Genomic DNA, 23,058 nt, shown 5'->3' on the forward strand with positions numbered 1-23,058 from the left:
GCACTAGCACCCACTGGCCATAAATGTAATGCTCCCAGCAACCTAGCATATGGTCTCAGACTCTGTCCATTTTGACACAGACTCTTTGATGTCTGGAGGATTCTTAAACCCATAGATTTTCAAAGTGAGCCAGTGATGGTCAGATTTACGAACAAAAGTACATGCACCTCTATAGTACCTTCCAGCCAAGGCTTTCAAAGTTCTTTACAGATTTTAATTAAGCCACATATCTCTGTGAGGTACTTTACTTATTACTCTCAATGTTTCAGAGATCTTTAAACTGAGGTGGAGAGTTTATGCAATCTACCCAAGGCCACGCAAGTGGCAGAGAACCAGGAGTCCTGACTTCCAATGCTTTGCTTTAAACACTAGACCACAGCAACCTTCTCAAGTGACAGCCAAACTTTGAATATAGCTGGGCTTGCAATAATAGACCAGGCTCTCTGCTCCTTTTGAAACACTGGTACAGAACAGGAGCTGGGGATGCCCAGGTCATCTCCACATTCTGGCCCCAGCAAAGTGGAAGAGGAGAGGCTGCAGTCAGAGTGCACTATGCTCTGACTGTGCTCAGCTAGTGGACAGCTCCTTTAGAACTGATACCTGCTGGCACAGTTTACAGCCATCCCCAGGCTGCTCTACACTCTGCAGGAATCAGGGCAGGGGTAAAACTGGCTATCTGGAAGGCCTCAGACATAGCGGGGAGCTTTAGCTCAGGACTGCTGTATTCCATCCTAGTTCCCCACCCTGCAAACCCACACACATGCAAATCTTATTCACAGGGAGCAGTCCCACTAAACCCAGACCCCATGAGGGGCAGGTTCAAGACCTCATTCTTCATCTCATCTGTTACAAACCAAATTTTTTCAAAACTCGGTTTGATTTTGTTCATTAATTTTACTGCAGGTTTCTAATGCAGTCTCAATCCCTGCTGATTACCCCTTCAGTGAAACTAATTAGGTGTTCACTTTGAAAAATCATATTTCTTTGATGATAACTTCCTCCAGCTTCTCAAAGCTGTGATCATCTTCCAATGTTGATTGTTCCTGCTTAACATTCAGGACTCAGGAGATATCCCAACAATACAAACTGGCTAGCTAACTACTTAGATGGCCCTCCCCACAATAATATCTGAACATCTCACAATCATGAATAAATTTTATCCTCGCAACAGCCAAGAGATAGTGTAGTATTACCTCATTTTACAGAGGGGAAATGGAGGCATGAGATAGATTACATGACTTGCCCAAAGTCACTCAGGAAATGTCTCTAAGCTGAGAATCCAACCAAGGTCTCCAGAGTCCCTATTATTTAGGCTGTGCTGGAACATTTATGAACAGTCAAAGCCAACAACAGCCTCTGAACTCTTGGAATTCTCTCTGGCAACAAATGCTAGTATCTAAGCTTACTGAGTGCACTTGTACATTACTATACTGGGGAGCTGTCAAGAAAAAAAGAGTAGCCCATCTTTTAGAGCAGGTTAGCTAAATCTGGAGCGTACAGGCTATTTTGCCTAAGATTTTTTAAATAGGCTCTTTTAATAGATTCTTATATGTCAGAATACTACAAATCTCATAAAACTTGTGCATGTGAGTTATCCTGAATATTTAAGATAATACAACAAAAATTAAAACAAAATGTATCTCTCCATTCTTAATAAAACGGAGCCTGAAGGACAAGGTAATTAGTATGCAATGTTGCTTAACAGAAAAAAAATTCAAATGAAGATGCCATTTAACAGCCCTACAGCCCTCCACTTTCTGTCAGAAGATATTAACAAGAAAGGGATAGCTCTCCTGTGAAATCAGACACTGTAACAGAGAAAAAATAATGGGGTTGAACACTGCAAAATGAGTGTCCCTGAACACAAGGATTAAAACGGCTTTGGCAAGAATTTTAATAAAAGCAGTGGTGCTAATTACATTGTCCCCAAAGTGTTAAAAAATAAAGGGCACTAAGGATTTACCCAGAACTTTACCAAGACAACAGCAAGGACCAGAAAGACAAGCAGCAGCTTCAGTACTACCAAGTAGAATGAAGATAGGATGGTTTCTGTGGTGAGGTATCTGGATCCTGTGTTCCTGTCCCAAATGTAAGAGATCCAATACAGGCAGGAAAAAATGAGAGCTAAATTTGAATCTCACTAGTGCATCCATGCTTTATATTTAGAGAAAGATCTGGCCAACTGAGCATCAAGTAGCTGTTCCTAGATTGCAGCAGCCAGGAACAGGTGCCAAGAGCCCAATAGTAGAAATATGGAATAACCAAGAATGAAGAGGCCTCCCTGTTAATATTAGAACACTGAGGATACTTGATAAGACATGCGGGGAAAAACAGATGGTAGAGACATCTTTAAAATAGTGCTGGACAGTGAAATGGAACAGGGGAGCACACTCCATAGGCTGAGCATGGGAAAATGGGCTAAAAATAAAACTGTCTCTCATCAACATAGTGTCTAAGGTAACACCCTGCAAACAGGTGCAGCACAAAAAGTTACTGTTGAATAGTCCAATTTCAAGCTGTAAAGCAAGATCTCTTTGATTAATTACGAGACTTGGATGAATCAGATAGGAGATAAACTAGCACATAAATACACTGCACTTGTAGCATAACTCTAAGGAGATCCTCTGAGAAGCCCTCGCATAGTTTCCCACTTCAACAGCCCCACAGAGTTGTGTTGCCTCCATCAGCCTTCCAGACAGAGAAAACTGGATGGGGCCTCCCTTCAGAGATCATCCACGCAGCTCCCCATTCAGCCAGAAGGGGTGCTGCAGAGCAACACAAAGTCCTTGCAGTCTCTTCTGGTTTAAGAAGCAGGAAACCAGAGCAGGAATCACGCTTGGTTCTTCTTCAGGTGATGGTCCCTATTGTATTCCACTGAGCCGGTGTTCTCACATATACCAGAGCAGCATTACAAGGCCTCTAGGCTGTCCACATGGCTGTTTCACATCCAGAACCACCAACCTTCTTCTCATGGGAGATATAAAGCTGAACGCAGAGGACGAGAGAAGTTAACATATGATATTGTAACCCACTGGTGAGTGTGTGTTGCATGTCCTCTCTGAGCTTGTCAGACACACAGAGGAACATAAATTGTTGAGCAATAGTCAACATGGTTTCTGTAAAGGGAAACCACATCTTACCAATCTATTAGAGTTCTTTGAAGGGGTCAACAAACATGTGGACAAGGGGGATCCAGTGGACATATCGTACTTAGATTTCCAGAAAGCCTTTGACAAGGTTCCTCACCAAAGGCTCTTACGTAAATTAAGTTGTCATGGGATAAAAGGCAAGATCCTTTCATGGATTGAGAACTGGTTGAAAGACAGGGAACAAAAGGTAGGAATAAATGGTAAATTTTCAGAATGGAGAGGGGTTACTTGTGGTGTTCCCCAAGGGTCAGTCCTAGGACCAGTCCCATTCAACTTATTCATAAACGATCTGGAGAAAGGGGTAAACAGTGAGGTGACAAAGTTTGCAGATGATACTAAACTGTTCAAGACAGTTAAGACCAAATCAGACTGTGAAGAACTTCAAAAAGATCTCACAAAACTAAGTGATTGGGCAACAAAATGGCAAATGAAATTTAATGTGGATAAATGTAAAGTAATGCACATTGGAAAAAATAACCCCAACTATACATACAATATGATGGTGGCTAATTTAGCTACAACTAATCAGGAAAGAGATCTTGGAGTCATCATGAATAGTTCTCTGAAGACGTCCACGCAGTGTGTAGCAGCAGTCAAAAAAAGCAAACAGGATGTTAGGAATCATTAAAAAAAAAGAGAGAGCGAATAAGACGGAGAATATCTTATTGCCATGGTACACCCACATCTTGAATACTGCATACAGATGTGGTGGTCTCATTTCAAAAAAAGATATACTGGCACTAGAAAAGGTTCAGAGAAGGGAAACTAAAATGTTTAGGGGGTTGGAACGGGTCCCATATGAGGAGAGATTAAAGGGGCTAGGACTTTTCAGCTTGGAAAAATGGAGACTAAGGGGGGATATGATAGAGGTATATAAAATCGTGAGTGGTGTGGAGAAAGTGAATAAGGAAAGTTATTTACTTGTTCCCATAATATAGTAACTAGAGGCCACCAAATGAAATTAATGGCCAGCAGGTTTAAAACAAAAAGTTCTTCTACACAGCGCGCATTCAACTTGTGGAACTCCTTGCCTGAGGAGGTTGTGAAGGCTAGGCCTAAAACAGGGTTTAAAAGAGAACTGGATAAATTCATGGAGGTTAAGTCCATTAATGGCTATTAGCCAGGAAGGGTAAGGAATGGTGTTCCTAGCCTCTGTTTGTCAGAGGGTGGAGAGGGATGGCAGGAGAGAGATCACTTGATCATTACCTGTTAGGTTCACTCCCTCTGGGACACCTGGTATTGGCCACTGTCGGTAGACAGGATACTGGGCTGGATGGACCTTTGGTCTGACCCAGTATGGCCGGTCTTATGTTCTTAGAGGACAGGAATCTGTTACAGTTCCAGCTGGCTCTTTAGTTCAAGCTGTGTCAACTCATGCATTTAGCTCTGGAGGTTCCTGGTTCAATCAGTGGTATGCTGGCCAACATGGCTGCCGTCATAATATTGCAAGCATTTAATTCCTTTAATTTGATTACTTACTGCCATGTGTTAAAGCCAAAAACTAAAATAAACTTGAGCCCAAAGGTCCCAGACAGAAGCAGCCACTGGCAAAAGAAAAAGAGCAAAGGAAAACACAACCACAAAAGGGGAGATCTAATGAAATACAGAGGACAAAATAATCAAATAGGAGTTGAAAGCCTAATGCCAAGCCTTGAAGAGAGCTATGGACCAAATTCTGATGGAACGCAGATCAGCAGCAGTGGTCTGAAGAGAAAAGTCAGCACAGCTGAGCAAAAGCAACCGAGCCGAACTCATCAGTCTTGGAAAGACAGAGAGAAAGAGGTGGAAACGCAAATACCTGAAGCCTACATTATGGACACTTCATTATCTAGACATCAGCAAGGCCTCAGATTGAATCCTTTGGCTCTTAGGCAGATCACAAATGTTGGGCGTTACCAATTCCCATGGCCCTAGAGCAAAGATCAACTGGGCCACTGAATTCTGCCCATGTTACAGCTCTGGCTTAGTTTCAAAGGGAGCCCAATTAGGTGTGCATTACAATAATCTAGACTGATGTTGACAAAGATGAGACACGTATATGAAATCTGGTGTAGCCTTTAATCAGGGTTATATTTTTGAGGTGGGCAGGGGGGAACTTTACATTGTCAATGAACCTAAAAACCCTACACTTCCAACTGCCAGCAGCAGGCGCTTATTTTATATGGGCATCTTTGCAGTAAAACACACACAAAATAAATCCTGTTGATGTTTTACTCCTGGAGGAATTCTGCGACACTGAGCATGCGTAGACTTTCTCAGGGGAAGCAGAGGTAAGCCACAAGAGCAGTCATGCAACCCTCCCCAGCAATGTTTCGGGTGCCCAGGGCAACCTCCAGAGAGGTAAATCACTGTGGGGCAGGAGGTGGGACTGGGGAAGACCCGGCTGGTGGCTCCTACCCTGCATCAGGCTCAGCTGCTGGTTCCGGCTGGGCTGGGGAGGACTGGACTTCCTCTTCCCCTGCACAGCATCCAGGGCTGGGTCAGACCCATCCCCAGATTTCTACCCCAGCTGCAGAAAGCTATGCAAAGTCTGCCCCCACCCCCACTTCCTTCACCCATCGCTCCTCAGCTGCAGGGGAAGGGATCCCTGTACAAGGAGCTGCTCCGTCATCTGCCTAACACTTGTGCATCCAGACCTCCTCCTCATACCTAGACCCTCCTTCTGAGCCTCACCGCCCACACTTAGAACCCCCCTTGCTGAGCCCCACTCCCCCTGCACCTGGACCATCCCGATGAGCCATCTGCACCCAAATCCCCACCTCACTGAGCCCCACTCCCCCAGCATCTGGACCCCCATTGAGCACCCCACACCCAGACCCTCCTGCAAAGCTCTATCACCCCCCCATACACTGAGCTCCTACCATCTTCACCTGGACCCCCCTGCAGAGTCCCATTAACCTTGCACTCAGAACCCTCCAACAAGCCCCGTGCATCCAGTTCCCACCCATACCCGGATCCCCCACTGAACCGCCTGCATCCAGATTGCCCTACACAGAACCCTTTCAACCCACACCTGAACCCCGCCATCTTAAACCCCTCTACACTTGGATCCTGCCTGCCCACACTGGTACTCCTGGCATGGAGGGGCAGGGTCCTGGGGTGTTTCTGGGCAGACTGGGTCCTTGCGCTGTGTCAGGATTGGGTGCAGCCTCACCGCTGAGTCAGCTTCCCAGGAAGAGCTGCATATTGGTCTCCCACCTCTGTGCAGCCCGTGGCCTGTGCTCCACACTGCCATGCTTGGAGCCTCCTCATTAATTTGACAAAGTTTGCAGAATTTTAAAATATTGTGCGTAGAATTTTTTTTTTTTTTTGGTGGAGAATTTTTTATTTTTTGGCATAGAATGCCCTCAGGAGTAAAGCTGATGGGAAACGTGCTGGACACACCCCATTAACTCTGCTGAGAATTTACCCCTATATGGAATTAAAATCATCATCATTGCAGCCAGAATGCTCAAAAGGTACAACAGAACCAGAAACACGCTGTATTATTTATTTCTATAGGGGTATGATGCACTTAAAGGCCACAAGGACTGTCCCCCAAACTAATGTCCCAGACCTGAGGATCATTGCACTTGTAGGGGTGCTGCAATCTGAACCCCAACCCAGATCTGAACTGTACGGCTCATCCATCTCTAACAGGTCAAATCAAACCTCCTAAACAATCTCCCAGACTAAGGTTCAAAGAACAAATCCAAATGTTGCGGCCTAGGCCTATATTCAACAGGCAGTGAAAGTCCCTGCCCCAAGTAGTTTACAATATAATCTTGCAGTCTTTACTTATAGTACCAACCCCATTGAATGCAATAGGACTATACTGGCAAGTAAGAACAGGATCAGGCCCTAATTTAGACAGGTTCAATATAAGTGATTCAGAAACGCAGGTGCAAAATGCATCAGAGAGCAGGTGAGCACTGGACAGTTAGGCAAAAGGAGAGCGTTAAGGATAGTTTTGAAGGTCTCTTGGTACAAGGATAGTAACAGGCTTTTCCAAGCACGGGGAGAGGCATTAAATCAAAAGCACAGAAATGCATTAAAACAAAAGCAAAGGAGACTGCTATGACACCATCACAGGACCTAACCAGATCAGCCACACCATCACCGGTTCATTCACTTGCACGTCCACCAATGTAATATACGCCATCATATGCCAGCAATGCCCCTCTGCTATGTACATTGGCCAAACTGGACAGTCGCTACAGAAAACGATAAACGGACACAAATCAGATATTAGGAATGGCAATATACAAAAACCTGTAGAACACTTCAGCCTCCCTGGCCACACTATAGCAGACCTTAAGGTGGCCATCCTGCAGCAAAAAAACTTCAGGACCAGACTTCAAAGAGAAACTGCTGAGCTTCAGTTCATCTGCAAATTTGACACCATCAGCTCAGGATTAAACAAAGACTGTGAATGGCTTGCCAATTACAGAAACAGTTTCTCCTCCCTTGATTTTCACACCTCAACTGCTAGAACAGGGCCTCATCCTCCCTGACTGAACTACCGCATTATCTCTAGCTTGCCTGCATATATATACCTGCCCCTGGAAATTTCCACTACATGCATCTGACGAAGTGGGTATTCACCCACGAAAGCTCATGCTCCAAAACGTCTTGTTAGTCTATAAGGTGCCACAGGATTCTTTGCTGCTTTTACAGATCCAGACTAACACAGCTACCCCTCTGATACTTGGTATGATAGTGAATCTGACAAAGAACATAGTTGAGAAAACATCAGTGGCTTGTGGATTAGCACTGTGGATATTTACGGGCTCTAGATTTGAGCATTTTGGGGGAATTAGCACCTGTACAACCCAAGATGGGAGAGGCAGCTTCAGGTTGTGATACACAGAATTATCCACACCCTGGGAAAAAAAACTCATCAGTTTTCCTCGGGCCTTTTTCTTCTAAGAGCGAGACAGCATTTTCTTCCCTTATTTACTGGCCAGTTCTTCAGGGGCACTGTATAACAAGCACAATGCTTATTGACAAGGATTATTTATCTCCATTTCCTGCTAACTTGACTCTCAGGACACTGCTAAAGGCTGCCACCTTGTGGTAAGATCCCATAACATCAGGTTTCCTGTCATATGAAAAGAGTCCTAATAAGTACATTAGACTTCCTTAGGCCTGAGATAGGATCAGGGTCAGCACAGTGTCCTCCCACATGGACATCCAATAAAACTCCACATGGGCACAAGGGTCGGCCTGACCAGACTGACTGCAGGATCAGGGCACTAAGTAAGACATTGCTTTAAAAAAGATCTCCTTTGCACCGCTCCTAACGACATTTCATTTTCTGCAAGCTGATTATAAACTGCTTATGTATAGCCTCGATTTGGTTATAAAATAAGAGCTTTCAAAATTTTAAACTAGGAGGTAAAGAAAAAGTCCCCCCACTGCAGGAAATACTGGAGGAAGTTCCCTGGCCTGTGTTATGCAGGAGGCAAGATTAGCTGATCATTGTGTGGTCTCTCCTGCCCTTTAAAATCTATGACATTTAGACATTTAAACGTTTAAAACAACAGATGTGCTCATTTACATTTCTCCCTTCCGTTCCCTTTTCCCCAAGTGGGGAAAAAACAGAGGATCAAAATTACCATTCAGGCCCCAGGAATATCAGATAAAACACAGTAACGTGAGCAGGAAGAGGAACACAACAAGCATCAAAATATTTTTTGTTCAGGAGGAAAAAAACTCACAGCTGAACAGGACAAAGCTCTGATCTTTTTCCCTAAGGTTCCCACCAACCTCCTCGAAAAGTGTTATTTTGTGCTCACGAACAATACTGTGCTGACAGCCCTCAATGTGCTACAGAGGTGGTACAGCAGAAGCAATAGCAGAGGAGTTTTCCCATATTGTTCTCTTCAGCCATGGTCAAAAGCCCATAAAAAGTCAGCGCAAGTCTGAATTAGGCCTTCAATGTGCTTCAACTTTGCCAGAAAAGGACCATGTTTTAGGCCATGTTGTTACCATCTGCAGTTCAATCCCTGGCCTCTCTCGGAGACTCCTAAAATGGCTACCAGCTGGGACAGAAGTCCAATCTGAACTACATTGAGCTCTCACCACAATCCACCAGCTCTTATCACAGTCCACTGAAATGGGTTGGAGGGATAGCTCAGTTGATTGAGCATCAGCCTGCTAAACCTGGGGTTGTGAGTTCAATCCTTGAGGGGGCCACTTAGGGAACTGGGGTAAAAATCTGTCTGGGGATTTGGTCCTGCTTTGAGCAAGGGGGTTAGACTAGATGACTTCCTGAGGTCCCTTCCAACCCTGATATTCTATGGTTCAGTCACTACTACCCACAGTAGAAATTAAGGAGTGATCTAGTGATGAAAGGCTCAGCCTCCTATTACCAATCCCTCTAAAACATTCTGTACCAATATGCAATTAGTTGGCAGCTTTTGAGACATATTATGTATTCAGAATCCCAACCACACAAGTGCCTGCGGCACTAGCAAGAACTGGCCAATGGAAATTCAGTCCCCTTTATCTCATACTGCTGTTACATAAGAGAAAATAATTGCAAGTGAACCAACCATCTCAGCTGGGAAGTGAAGCTCTGATTTAATCCTGTTTACAGATTATTGTTTATATTTCACTTACCTCCCCCAGGAGCCAATGGTTAGAGAGCTGGCACTGCTCACACAGCTGCCTTGCCCTCAATGTGCCTCTCTACCCCTATAGTTTTATCCATAAGCTTGCTTATCTCCTTGATGAGCAGTGAGGTACATTGTAGAGACCAAGATTCGCAACAGATAAGCAATTTATAAAAGGTTATACAACACGATGTGACCTCAGCTGGCTATCTAGAATTCTGCATTCACCCAGCACCCAATAAAAAGATATTCGGAAAAAGTGAAATGGACAAAGAGATCACACATGAAGAGATGACTATTTACTGCAACTGTGCTCCAAAAGGAGCCAGAATAAATCTTTGCCTTGTGATGTAGTAACTGGAAAAACAGAACAAGCATCTGGAAAAACATAGTTCCTCCTTCCTGAAGATTTGAAAGTTCTAGGGCAGTGGCTCTCAGATTAGAAGTATATGCCCTACTAATGGTACATGGAGTGCAATCAGGATTGGTTTACAGTATCAGAAGAATAATCCACTGTATCTATACTAATTAAAATTATGAAGGTGGCCCTCCAAGTACTTCTGAGTTGTGCTGTATGCTCAATCTTAGAGTACAAAAACCGCTGTTTGAGGCCTCTGCATCTCAGACTGTGCAATGAAGACACATGATGAGATGTATAGCCTGATTTTCAGAGATGCTGAGCATCCACAGCTCCAAATGAAGAGAGCTGGAACTGCTTGTATTTAGTCCCCTATGAAAATCAGGTGCCCAATTTTAAACATTGAAACCTAAAGCCTAATCAGAATGTAGGCACATAAACACAGGTGCTGAAACTAGGGGTGCAGCCGCACCCTTTGGCTTGAAGTGGTTTCCATTATATACAGAGTTTACAGTTCGGTTCAATGGTTCTCAGCACCCCCACTATAGAAATTGTTCCAGGATCCATGCACGTAAAAACCCCTTTCATGGTACATTCTTAAATACCAATTTAAGTACCAATCCACAGGTGGAGCTTGAAGGCTCCATTTAAAAGCTCCCACATGTACAAAAGAGGACAAAGAGTTTGTTGGCTGCAGGGTGAAAAATTCTCCTGGGGTGAAACTGGTTGAATATTCTGAAATTAATTATTCTCAGCCTGGAGAAAAAACAACATAAAAGGAACAAGAGTAAAGCAAGCCTGGTTTTGCTTCATTCAGGTCAGCGGTGTTACACCAGACATGACTATGGCCCATTATATCTAAAAACTGAAATCCATGCCAGTAATGGAGTAGGAGGAATAAGACAAGTCGCAGAGAAAAGTAAAGCCCTGGCTCTACAGAGTTGCCAGAAGCATTATTAAGTGGGTGTAGGAGTGCAGATCCTCAGCTGATATAAACGTAAGTCAGCTGCTGGAACAACTGACACCAGTTGAGGCACTGTCCCAGGATGTTCAAGGGAAGCTCTGTTCACTGTCAAAGTTAATTCGCAAAGCTGTGCACCGCAGAGTACACTTTGTAGCTTTTCTTGGTAGGTCACATACTTTCCCCTCCCATCCTAAGAACCTGTGCTATGAGCAACTGGTAATTCCTTGTACAACCTGCTCCACATCAATGTTATCCCGTAAAACGTTACCCACTCAGGGGCATATGTTTGTAATGAAGACCCCCCCAGAGGGTTGAGAATTGCAAGTTTCCTTTCCCTGTCCATGGGCTACAAGAACTTAGCCATCAGCTTCAGAGAGTGACTTGTGACCCCAGGATTTAAAATGGAGTTCTTGGAAGCAGCAGATGGCCAAGATGGGTTGCTGCCATCAGCATTTCCCCACCAGCCTGCAAAATTATTGACATGGTTCTGTTGATAGAGGAGGCATTTTCTCAGATTGAGATCCCAGGCACAGTTTCAATGGTATGACCATATAATGGACTGCCAGGCAACACTCTATTTCAATTATGAAGCACAACTCTTAAAAAACATAGTGAAAGTAAGTTATCTGGATTGTGTGTCACGTAACAGCAAGGAATCCCTATCAAAACTTCCTCCATACCTTAGATGTGGTACATAGTCCACATACTTTCCTTAATTACTTGTCCCTACAAATCATTCCCCCGGAGGATTCAAAGGAAGTGACAGAAGACAAGTTTTATTTTCTTTGTTGATGCGTTCCAAGAAAAATTAATACCCCTTCTAAATATATCATCTAGTTCTTATACAGCACTTTTTAGCCATAGATCTCACAGCACTTTATAAAAAGAGATTAATATAATATCCCCGTTGTACAGATGGGGAAACTGAGGAATAGGGAGATGACTTGCCCAAGGTCACACAGCAAAGCAGTGGCAAAGCCAGGAATTGAACCCAGGTTACCTAACTCCCAGTCCAGTATTCTGTCTGTTAGGCTTCAATATCAACCCATGTAAAGTCACAAGATGTGTTAAATTGCAGCACAGAACTTCCTGTCCTTTGGATGATGTGTTCCCAGTGACTAGTTCAGAGGGATCTAGCGAAGTCACATAAGGGAGTTTAACCTAGAAAGCTTTCAAACTTGGCTTGCATAGTATCAATGTGCTTCTTGTCTAGGGGAAATATTGATGGCCCTGATTCTGCAAAAAGATCTACCACGACGACCCTTATGCCCATTGGCTTGAATGGGACTCCGTACAGATGTAAAGGGTGACCCTGGCAGGCATTTTTCTGCTTGAGTTGTTGGCTCATGTGCTACCAGATGGTGATATTTTCATTAAGAATTTCTCTTAATGAAAATATCACTTATGATGACGTGTTCGTGTCAATAGGAGAGAGGGGCTCAAATGCAAGATTCATGTTGGGACTTTGAAGACTCTACAGTCCAGGGATGTGAGGAGCTAGGAGATTTGGACTTAAGCCCATTAAAATGGGAGCCTTTTGAGAAATCTGCATTTGGACTTCAAAGCCCACCGAAGTCTGGGGGTATTCAGATCAGAAGTTTTACACATTAGGCCCCTCTCTAAAGAACAGGGGTCAAGATGAACAAAATTACTTTTGCCAACATACCCCAAAAGCAAGCAATACATCTCTGCAGTACAAAGCTCATGGTTTAAGATAATTTTAAACTATTAGGAAACAGAAACGTATCAAAAAGCCTAACTTCCAGTCACTTAAAGTGTGGACAGTCAACTTAACAAGCCATGCACTCACCATTTCAAGCCAAGTTTTCCCTCAAATAAAATGTCAGTCAAGAAAGATACTCCTGATTCCAATTAAAAGCATAGCAGTATAAAGACTCCTGTTTACAAGGAGAGTTATTCCAGAATAGCTATTTCTGATTAAATTCATGTGTGGATGCTTTTATTCTGGAATAAGAGCATCCACACACAGAAATAATCAGGAATAGTTAATTCGCTTTAAATTCACATCATATCTTATTCCAGATGAATATGCATGTATTGACAAACTCCAGATTTAAATTCAAATTAGATTTGAGATGTGTCCTACCATTTCTGAAGCACATGGGCTAATGCTTGTAGAGAAAAAGGGATTAATTGTCTATAGAATTTCAATACCAACCTACAGAATCCTGCAACAAGATTCAGTACTATAGGTTTTTTGACATAATTTCTAAAGAAATCTATTTCATTTCTATAGAACTTTGTTGGTTTCATCTTTATTAAACCTTTGGGACTTTTCCCACAAGGGCAGTAATAACACAATAAGCTAAAAATCATACAATACCTGTGTCTCTTCTCATGTTTTAAAAAGTGGTAGAAATTTCTGTCCTGTAAGTATGCAGTGCAGTTGTAGCTGCATCAGAGTACCTTTCCCAGCCCTGAAGAAAAGCTCTGTGGCTCAAAAGCTTGTCTCTCCCACAAACAGAAATTGGTCCAATTAAAGACATTACTTCACCGACCCTGTCTCCAGGGGTAGCTCCAGGCCCCAGCACACCAAGCGTGTGCGTGGGGCGGCATACTGCGGGGGGCGCTCTGCCGGTCTGCAGGAGGTCCACCGGAGCCGCAGGACCGGCGAGCAGCAGAGCGCCCCCCGCGGCATGAAGCCGTGCTTGGGGCGGTGAAATGTCTAGAGCCGCCCCTGCCTGTCTCGCTAATGTCCTGAGTAATTTGGGAGAAAATTTTAAAAATAGGAAACTAAAGAAAATAGGTAATAATTGGAGACATACCAATCTCCTAGAACTGGAAGGAACCTTGAAAGGTCATTGAGTCCAGCCCCCTGCCTTCACTAGCAGGACCAATTTTTGCCCCAGCTCCCTAAGTGGTCCCCTCATGGATTGAACTCACAACAACCCTGGGTTTAGCAGGCCAATGCTCAAACCATTGAGCTATCCCTCCCCCTGCTATAAATCAAACTCACAGTGGCAGAAGGCTGAACAGTAGAGCTGGACTGAACCCAGATCCAAACATCTCCAAATATCAGGATGTTGGAAATCCATCCAGCTGTTGATCTGAAACTTGCTGCATAAGTCTATTGCCAATAAAAACATTCACTGAGTGGACCTTTTGCTGCCCTCTGCAGGGCAGCACTGTGTACTGCCGGCCACAGCAAGAATTTAAGTGAAAAATGGCCCACAAAGGGAACAAAAAAATTGTGTCTGAGGACATTTTAACCCTACAGCATGCTAGTATTGTTGCAGCACCGATCTGAGAATGCAAAGTGGCCTTTTTAACGTGGACTGTGAGCCACTTAAGAGTAGTCATGCTTTCTCTAGCTTGACATTTAGTCTTGGTTTCTCTGTCCTCCAGGTTTAACACATTGTGTAAGCCTGATCCTGTAAAAGCACTGAGCACCCACAACTCTCATTCTAGCTCAGAGGTGGCTGTGGCCCCTAACCATTGCTGAACCGTCATTCTCCACCAAAACACAGCTTTACACTCTATCGCCCACACTCTAGGGAGTGCAACTAGCGCTTTCCTGCTCTGCAGAGGAGGAGCAGGATGAGAGGAGCCCCACAGGCTGCACTATGGCACCACAGATGTTATGGACTAAGTGTGGGAGAAATAATTAACCCTTCCATGGAGGGGGCAGGATGGGAATGGCTTAGGGGTTGCTAGCTTGCTGCAGGTCCGTCAGTAGGTTTCTATTCCCCATGTATGCAGGCTGTGGGGTAGGTGCTAGGATTTATCCTGGAATTGCTCACCTTGTGCCAGTTTAGAAGATAGAACAATTCCCCGGTAGATTCTTAGCAGCACTACTGATCCCAGTAGAAAGACAAATCAATTATCATACTACCTATACCCCTCACCACCCAACTGAATAAGCTTTTCTGCAGCTGTTCGTTACTTTGTTTCAGTCTAGAACAATGAATCGTGAAACAACCTAAGGGCAAAACAACATAAAAGTCATCCTTAGGGTGTTGATATAGGCACTGCACTTTCAGGGTCAATGCAGAGTTCCTACAACATATTAGCTTTAAAATTGCAGCCTAACCAATGGCTGGTTTAATGTATTTTGTAAAGAGCCGCTGATGCCTTACGGATAACTTTGAAACATTTCTTAGCTATTAATCTGTTACAAGATCTGTGTATTTGCAAGTTTCTCCGGGTAGCACTCAGCACTGCCTGGACTAACTCTGCTCCCACTGAAAGTCAACGGGAGTTTTACCAGACTTCAACAGAAGCAGTTTTGCCAGCACTGAGCGCTTTTCAAAATCCTAGGCTTCCCATTTAAAGAGGGTGATTAAGGATAGTTGAATTAAACCAAGTAACGATGGTCCTGGAAGTTTATCTGTTCTGTTTACTTATTCCTCACTTGTAGTCATTTGCATTAACTCCAAAGCAAAGACCAGGAGGTCAGAGATCTGGTTCTAGTCCCAGCTCTGCCACTGACTTGTCTAGGTTCACATCACTTAACCATTCTGCCCCTTTGTTTCCTCATTTGTAAAACAACTTCCTGCTCCACAGCAGTGTGGTGAAGCTTAAACTCACGATCTGCAGAGCACATGGAGATCCTCCCTTGGAAGACCCTGCAATTGGGCAGCAGATAATCAATCACAGTTGTGCTGGACTCCATTCCCTTTTAAAGGGGCCAGTCGCCCTGGGACATTAAAAGCTACTTTCACTAAGGCCCCAACTATGCAATCCTTGTTCACGTGGGTAGTCCCATTGACTAGTATGAAATTGTTTGCGTAAGTGCACAGCAACATGAGTAAATCATGCACGAGGACTCTTGTTGATATTTGATTCTATAGTGCCCCATGTTTGTAATGATAGACAAAAAATAACCTGTGTAAGCAACGAAGCACTCTGTATTTCTCATAACTGATACTGTCAAACAGTACATTCCCCTCACCCCGTCAGAGGACCTGAAATTCAAACACAACTTGGTCATGCTACTTATGATGTAGAACACGTAACAAGGACAGGAACAGTTAACCCCAGCTCAACTCAATGATTAATGCCAAATAAAAGAGAAGAAAAACTAAAATTACACAGATGAGATCCATATTAGAACTGGCTAATCCCAGCTATCGAGCCAAAGTTTAAAAATCATACTTCCCAGACAGCTTTTTTTCCTTTTAACGTAAAAATAAAACATGCTACAAAACTGCACAGATACCTAGGGTTAGTGTCCAGTCTGAGATCCTCTCTGCTTCCTTCCAATCAATCACGATCAGTGTATTTGCAGCTCATTAATATTCTCAAAGAAAGTTTTCAGAAAAGTCCTGTTTGGAACCCAATAGGCTAGGTGAAGGCACCCCACAATGCATTGCATCCCTGCAATGGAGCAAAGTCCAATTTGCCAAGCATGGCCCTGAACAGGGGCAAACCTCAGTCATCTGCATCATCAAACTGGCCAACCTCAGGCATTCTATTTGGCGAACTCAGAGAGAGTAGAGCTGCATGGTGACACCTGGGGTTATACAATGATTCTTCTTGCCATGCACATGATGCCAGTAGACAATTTTCCTGAAGACTACCACAGTTGATATCTTCCGCGTCTAAAGAGGATTTTAAAAAATAGGAGAGTGTTATTAGACTGCATTAGAGCATTTCACTATCACTACAGAGGGTTTGTCGTAGCAAGTTATTTGCATCGGTGCTGGAATATCAGTTTGGCTGACCAGCATTAGTGCATGAAACCTACAAAACCTCTGTACAACAGGTGGTGCAGATAGAGAAGCTTCAGTAAATTACCTTCCTAAAGATCTCACAGACAGCCTGTGACAGAGCTAGGAACAGAACCCATACCTCCCGGCTCAGAGTCCAAGAGAGAAAGCGAATGACAAGGAGATAGAATGAGCTAGTCCTACTGCTAATCTACAAACTCTCAATGGGTTATTCATTAAACACATCATCCGTTTGCTCAACTGAAGTATCCAGTCGGGCAAGGCACTAAATGCTCTGATCGCCCAATGACCACAATGGAAGTTCAGGATGCTCAGAAACACAAATGAGAAACCCCTAATCTATGGAGCTTTCAGGGACACAGCCTGCAAACACAAACAAGTTGAAGTCAGTGGGACTGCTTGTCAGAGTAAAGTTACTCATGTGTGTTTGCAGAATCGACTTGTAAATTAACACGTTCAGGTCAGAGACTTTGTCTCTTTATACAACTGCAATGCTCTACAGGGACATGACTGAAAAGCTCAGGGTGAATCTCTCAGGAGGGAAGGAGAAGGGTCCTTTAGGCAGAGGCTCTCAGCTACGGTACTCCCCACCACTGGAGGTCAGGATGAGCCCATCTCTCTTGCTCGAGAGCAATATACAAGACTTATAAAAGGCCAAACCCCAGACATAAATGTGCACATTTTTCCCTGGCAGCAGCATCCCATAAGAACCCCATTGGCCAAGAAAGATCCAAGGCTGTCCCATTTGAACACAGCAATGTTTCTTTTAAACTACTGTATTTAAGACTTAGGTACAATTGTGCATCACAAACACACAAGGTAGACAGAAAGCAGTCAAAGGGTGTCACTACCAAATGCTCAAAAAAAGGAGAATGTGGAACTATTTAAGTGGGCTCCCAAGCAAAATACTCTCTCCATCCACTTAGAGTCGTAGGCTTGATGAAAGCATAAAGCAAATCTGCACCTACCATAAGGATTACATGCAGCATCCTCCAATTCTTTATCCCAGTCCTCTTCCTCATACTGAGAATCAATTTTCAGCTCAGGGAAAGATACAGCACAGGCTTCATCATCCAACTCCCAGTTCTCAAGGTCACTCTGGAAGTCATCAAAGTCACCAACATATTTAATAGGAGTCCCCGAGGAATCTGAATGAGTAGTGTCACTTTCATAGCAAGGGCAACCAGAAAATCTACTCTGGTGAGACTCGCCATCAGAAACGTTCCTTGCCAAACGGCCTGTAATATGACAGAAATTGCCAACAGAGATGTTTAGGACATAAACTGGGGTGGTGAAAATGCTTTAATACCATGCAATAGTTCAACATGAAGACACTTTGTGAACACAGACCTGTTTTGAACAAGCAATGAAAGTAAGTAATCAAAGCCTTCTGCAAGTTACAGCTACAGACAGAAATCTACCCCCAGCCCATTATGCTGCGCTGAGGTTGCAGAAGGAATAAAATTCTGTAACACAAGAAGAGGCATCAATTCTATCTAATTATAATAAGTCCAATTTCATGTGTGTATATTTAATGCCACACTAATATTACTCTGGGTTTCAGATATTTCCTATATTTGGAATACATTACAGATAGCCTGAATCCCATCACTAGCTCCAAACTCCCCCAAACTGAACTTCACCGTTGGTGGTTTCTCTCTATAATGGTCTGAACCCAAAGTCTGGGTCTGAACTTTGCACCTCAGGCTGATGTCTAGAACTTACTGTCCTGTTTCATCACCACCACTTCCTCTTGACATCCTTCAAGAGGAGGTTTGTTGAATAACTCCAGCTGGAGCCTCCAAAGCAACAAGAATTTGTTTTGCAATATTGATCAAGTGCTCCTTTATCTAGGGATGCACAGAAAATGGGCAACAATAATTTAGCAGAGTTCACTCAAGAGAAGTTTCCCACTCATCATCACTACACAGCTTTGTTTGGCCTCTTCTAGCAGACAGCATTAATAACATTCTTTCTCACCTTGTTCTGATTTAATGCCTTTTTCTCTGCATACCTTTTCCATGCCTCCAATTCACAATTTTCCCTCCCTTCGCAAGCTCTTCTTCCTCATGACATGTGCAGTCACCTGCAGCCACCGTTATCTAAAAGAGCAGAGATACGGTTTTATAGGGTTCAGTAGCTTTGCTCCTTCGACTCCTATACAGTGAGACTCCTGTTCCATAGTGAATCAGGGGACCCAAGTGATCTACTTCTGCCCAAGTTAAGATTTCATTTTAAATACGCCCGCAGACAGTTCCAGCATCAAGGAAACAGCCGCCTGAGGCCAGTTTCACCACTGCTGTTCACAATCCTGCGGGAAGCGGTGAAATTGACACAAATCAATTTTAGAACTGCAACTGTCTGGAAAACCTATGAGCAAAGGCAGGCACTCGGAAGAGGGAGAGTTAATGGAATGGAAACCTAACCCTTCTGCAGGAGCCCAGATGCTGGGGGAAAGAAAGAGCATCTGATCCCATTCTAACAGCCAGAAGACTTGGGGAAAGGTAAAGGACAGAAAGAGAGAAACTATGTTTCTCCAAGAACAGAGCTACCCTTTTTCACAGGCCCCAAAGCTGGGAAGTATAAGACAGCAAGATTTCGCTCTGGTTTCACTAGTACAATGGAGACAAGTAAAGTTCTGCTGGAGAACTGTCTCCCACACTGGTAACAATACCAAAGTGGCGACAATGGGAATATGGCAGAGCAACAGCACCTCTTCACCAGTCCAGTAGTCCAGGGAAGGACAGTGAAAGAGATCATGCCAGTTTGTGAGTTTCCAGAACTGCATGAAACTGTGAGCAACTGACTACATACATTGGGCTTAAGGCCAGTTGTGAGCAACAGGACTTGAATCAAAGGGGAAGGATGTGGGGCTGGCCCAAAGTTAGTGATAGATGAAGGGAGAAGATAAACTGTAGGGGGCTACATTCTGTGTGTTTATATAGCTTCTATCCCACAAGTTACCCTGTGCAGGCTGATCCCTGCACCTTTGTGGTGCTCCACTGAAGTCAATGGCCTATTAATAGTAACTTACAGGTTACTCAGTATGCAAGTTTTAACTAGTAATAGTAATATCTCCCCCATTCTACATCAGAAAGCAGCTACTGCAATGCTAAAAGCCACCCTCCATATTGTGACAATGGCCCCTGGTTGAAATTTTATATGTGGGAAAAATTAGAAGGCACTATATTTCTTCCCTCTGCTAGAAAATCACAATCTTGTTTCCAGTAACAAACATGGAAAACAGCCCCTATTTCCATTCTGTCCAAGGGAAAATGTAGTGTCAGTTACACACAGACACACACAAGTATACGTATAGTCAAGCTCCAACCTCATGACATGCTTGTGAACCTAAAGAGTTAAAATTACCAAAAAAAGCCCAATAATATTCTGCACATTGATGGAGATCTGAACAACTCCCAGGAGTTTTGCATCAGCCCAAACATCATTTAGCCCCTTTCACAACTTTATTTGTTAACTTTCTATTTCTCCCAAACATAAAACCCAGTAAGAAAATCAGCCTGAAGGGTCTAAAACATTAGGTTTCAACTAGAATCCACCCCCACCTTTACTCAAGAACATAAGAACAGCCGTACCGGGTCAGACCAAAGGTCCATCTAGCCCAGTATCTGTCTACTGACAGTGGCCAATGCCAGATGCCCCAGAGGGAGTGAAGCTAACAGGCAATGATCAAGTGATCTCTCTCCTGCCATCCATTTCCATCCTCTGATGAAGAGAGGCTAGGGACACCATTCTTTACCCTCAAGGAATAGCCAGCTAGGCCAGTGGGGAAGAGAGAGAGATGCACTTTACCCTCCCTTTACCATGGGATCTGGGGAAATAAATAGGAATTAAGAAAAGGAAAGGAAATGAGACCACAATATTTAAAGAAAACACCCACCCACTCCCTGCAGTTCTGTCCATAACCCCAATTCAATCCCCACATGCTGAAATACAGTACTCCCATCTCACACACAAACCAGACTCTCCATAAATCTCCTACAGTCATCGCCAGGCATCTACTGCCTTCCTATACACCCCCTCTGCACACCTCTCACAGGCCCCTCCACATACACTCCCCTCTCCCTGCACATACCCCTTCCACAGACTCGGGCCTTCCCCCTCCACATACATCTCACAGCTCCCTGCACATACCCCTTCCACAGACCCGGGCCTTCCCTCTCCACACACATCTCACAGCCCCCTCCACATACACTCCCCTCTCCCTGCACATACCCCTTCCACAGACCCAACTCTCCCCCCTGCACACAGCCCCCTCCCCACGCTCCTCTCCCCCTGCACAGACCCCCTCCACAGACCCTCCTCTCCCCCCTGCATGCACCCCCACAGCCCCTTCCCTGTGCTCCTCCCCCTGCACACACCCCTCACAGCCCCCTCCCCAGACCCTGCACACACCCCTCACAGCCCCCTCCCCAGACCCTCCCTCCCCCCCTGCACACACCCCTCAAAGCCCCCTCCCCCTCTGCACACACACCCACTGTCCCCTCCCCAGACCCTCTCCTGCACACACCCCTCTCAGCCCCCTCGCTGCTTCTCACCTGCGGGCCTAGGAGCGGCTCCAACGGATCCTCTTCCCTCTGCCGCGCCCCCGGCTCTTCCATCCCCGCCCCTCCACGGAGGCCCCGGGCCGGGTACCCGCTGCGCCCCGCGCCGCACGGGACTCGCCACGCGGCCGGCCAGACGGCAGCACCGGGAGCCAACCAGCAGCGGCGGAGGTGGAGGGAAGCATGTGGGTGGGAGCGGCCCGGTGAGCCCCGGCCCCAGCTGCTCCCGCGGGGCGGGGGGGGGGGCACTACAGCGCACACCCCCAGCCCTCCAACCACGGGGGTGTGGAAGCGCCTCCCCGCCCCGCCCCACTGCATGGGGATATTGACAGCCCCTGGCTGTTAGCAGTAAGTCTGTAGGTACCCTCACATGCAGGTCTTTATTTTTCCTTTCCACCTTAGCAGCTAACCCTGTTTCTTAAGACCCCCCCGCCATCTCTATCATAAAAGAAGCTGTTTTTTCATTCCTACCTTCTGCACGGCAGGCGTGGCCTCTGTCCTTTCTGCCCCCTGCAGCCCTCAGCACCAGGTCAGCCTTGAGCAAATAGTGGATTGTCTCTATGCTAATAATCTTCCACCCGGAAATAGTGTTTCAATGGCGAAAGACGGGAGCCCTGGATTATAATGTGGCAGGCTGGTCTCAGTGCCACTCTGATGTTAAGAACACAAGACTTCAAAAGCTGAATCTTCCCATTAAAGAAAATGTTAGTTTGCTTATACTGACAACAGCAACCACGGGATTAGGAGACGGGGTAATGGTTTTCCCATGAGAAAATGAAAGATTTTATTTTTAATCAACAGGAGAGTTCGAAGTTTATTTAGGGAGTTTTCCTTTTCAGCACTGTAGGGTCCACTTCACTACATCATAGTCATGGCTTCCTGAGCTGTGGCTGCTAGCTGCATGGCCAGGGGAAAGGTATGCATAGGGCAGATGCCCTTACCATGGGTTGGTGTGACGTAGGAAGGACAGTTTTCGCAAGAACTCACTCAGTCTGATCCGGTTACTGTAACTTTTTCTCCACATCACTCATGTTTTTATATACCTCTATCATATCCCCCCTTAGTCTCCTCTTTTCCAAGCTGAAAAGTCCTAGCCTCTTTAATCTCTCCTCATATGGGACCTGTTCCAAACCCCTAATCATTTTAGTTGCCCTTCTCTGAACCTTTTCTAATACCAATATTTCTTTTTTTGAGATGAGGAGACCACATCTGTACGCAGTATTCAAGATGTGGGCGTGTATTCGCCCGCCCACTGCTAAAGGATCCTCCCCCAGCCTAAGGGGAGGACCCACAGGACCACAGAACCCACTGATTACGGGGGACAACTAATAAAAGAACAGGGACAGGAGTGCGGTCAAAGGGTCATAAGAAGGGAACCTGACGGGGATACCGAGCAGAGAACCCCGGACAGCGCCCACTGCTCCTCGAAGGCGTCAAGGGAGCCAGCGGACGCTGCCCAAAGGAACTCCGCCCAAAGGAACTCCGCCCGGATTCGTGAACGGACCATGGAGCGGAAACAAGCCCCACAGTCACCGGAGTCTCCATCGGCCAACCTCCTCTCCCTGGTTGTGTAGATGGCTTTTTTAGCCAGGGCGAGGAGGAGGTTGACCAGGAGGTCCCGGGACTTTGTGGGGCCATGGATAGGGAGTGCGTAGAGAAGGAGGTGAGGGGAAAAGTGCAGCCAGAAACATAATAGGATGTTAATGAGGAGCCGGTGTAGGGGCTGCAACCTGGCG

The 23,058-nt window shown here is 45.1% G+C and overlaps 1 protein-coding gene across 4 annotated transcripts; it reads right to left on the reverse strand.

Annotated features, from left to right (window-relative positions):
- Positions 1–2,048: 2,048 nt before the first annotated feature.
- Positions 2,049–21,404, reverse strand: COPRS (coordinator of PRMT5 and differentiation stimulator). 4 transcript variants are annotated; one of them, XR_007768993.1, is made up of 5 exons: positions 21,317–21,398; positions 18,772–18,859; positions 17,726–17,995; positions 16,247–16,628; positions 2,049–2,985 (listed from the first exon to the last, which is right to left on the reverse strand). XR_007768993.1 is itself a non-coding variant. In XM_050920738.1 (4 exons), exons 1-4 carry the CDS (start codon positions 21,377–21,379, stop codon positions 2,969–2,971), a joined length of 438 nt encoding a protein of 145 aa, XP_050776695.1. In that variant the 5' UTR covers positions 21,380–21,398; the 3' UTR covers positions 2,049–2,968. The 4 variants fall into 4 exon arrangements, 3 of the variants coding, with proteins under 3 accessions (XP_050776695.1, XP_050776694.1, XP_050776693.1); XM_050920738.1 differs by lacking the exon at positions 16,247–16,628; XM_050920737.1 differs by lacking the exon at positions 2,049–2,985 and having other exon boundaries at positions 15,985–16,628; positions 18,738–18,859; positions 21,317–21,404.
- Between the last annotated feature and the right edge of the window lie 1,654 nt (positions 21,405–23,058).

This window comes from Gopherus flavomarginatus, chromosome 12, assembly GCF_025201925.1.
Source record: "Gopherus flavomarginatus isolate rGopFla2 chromosome 12, rGopFla2.mat.asm, whole genome shotgun sequence".
NCBI classification, from domain to species: Eukaryota; Metazoa; Chordata; order Testudines; family Testudinidae; genus Gopherus; species Gopherus flavomarginatus.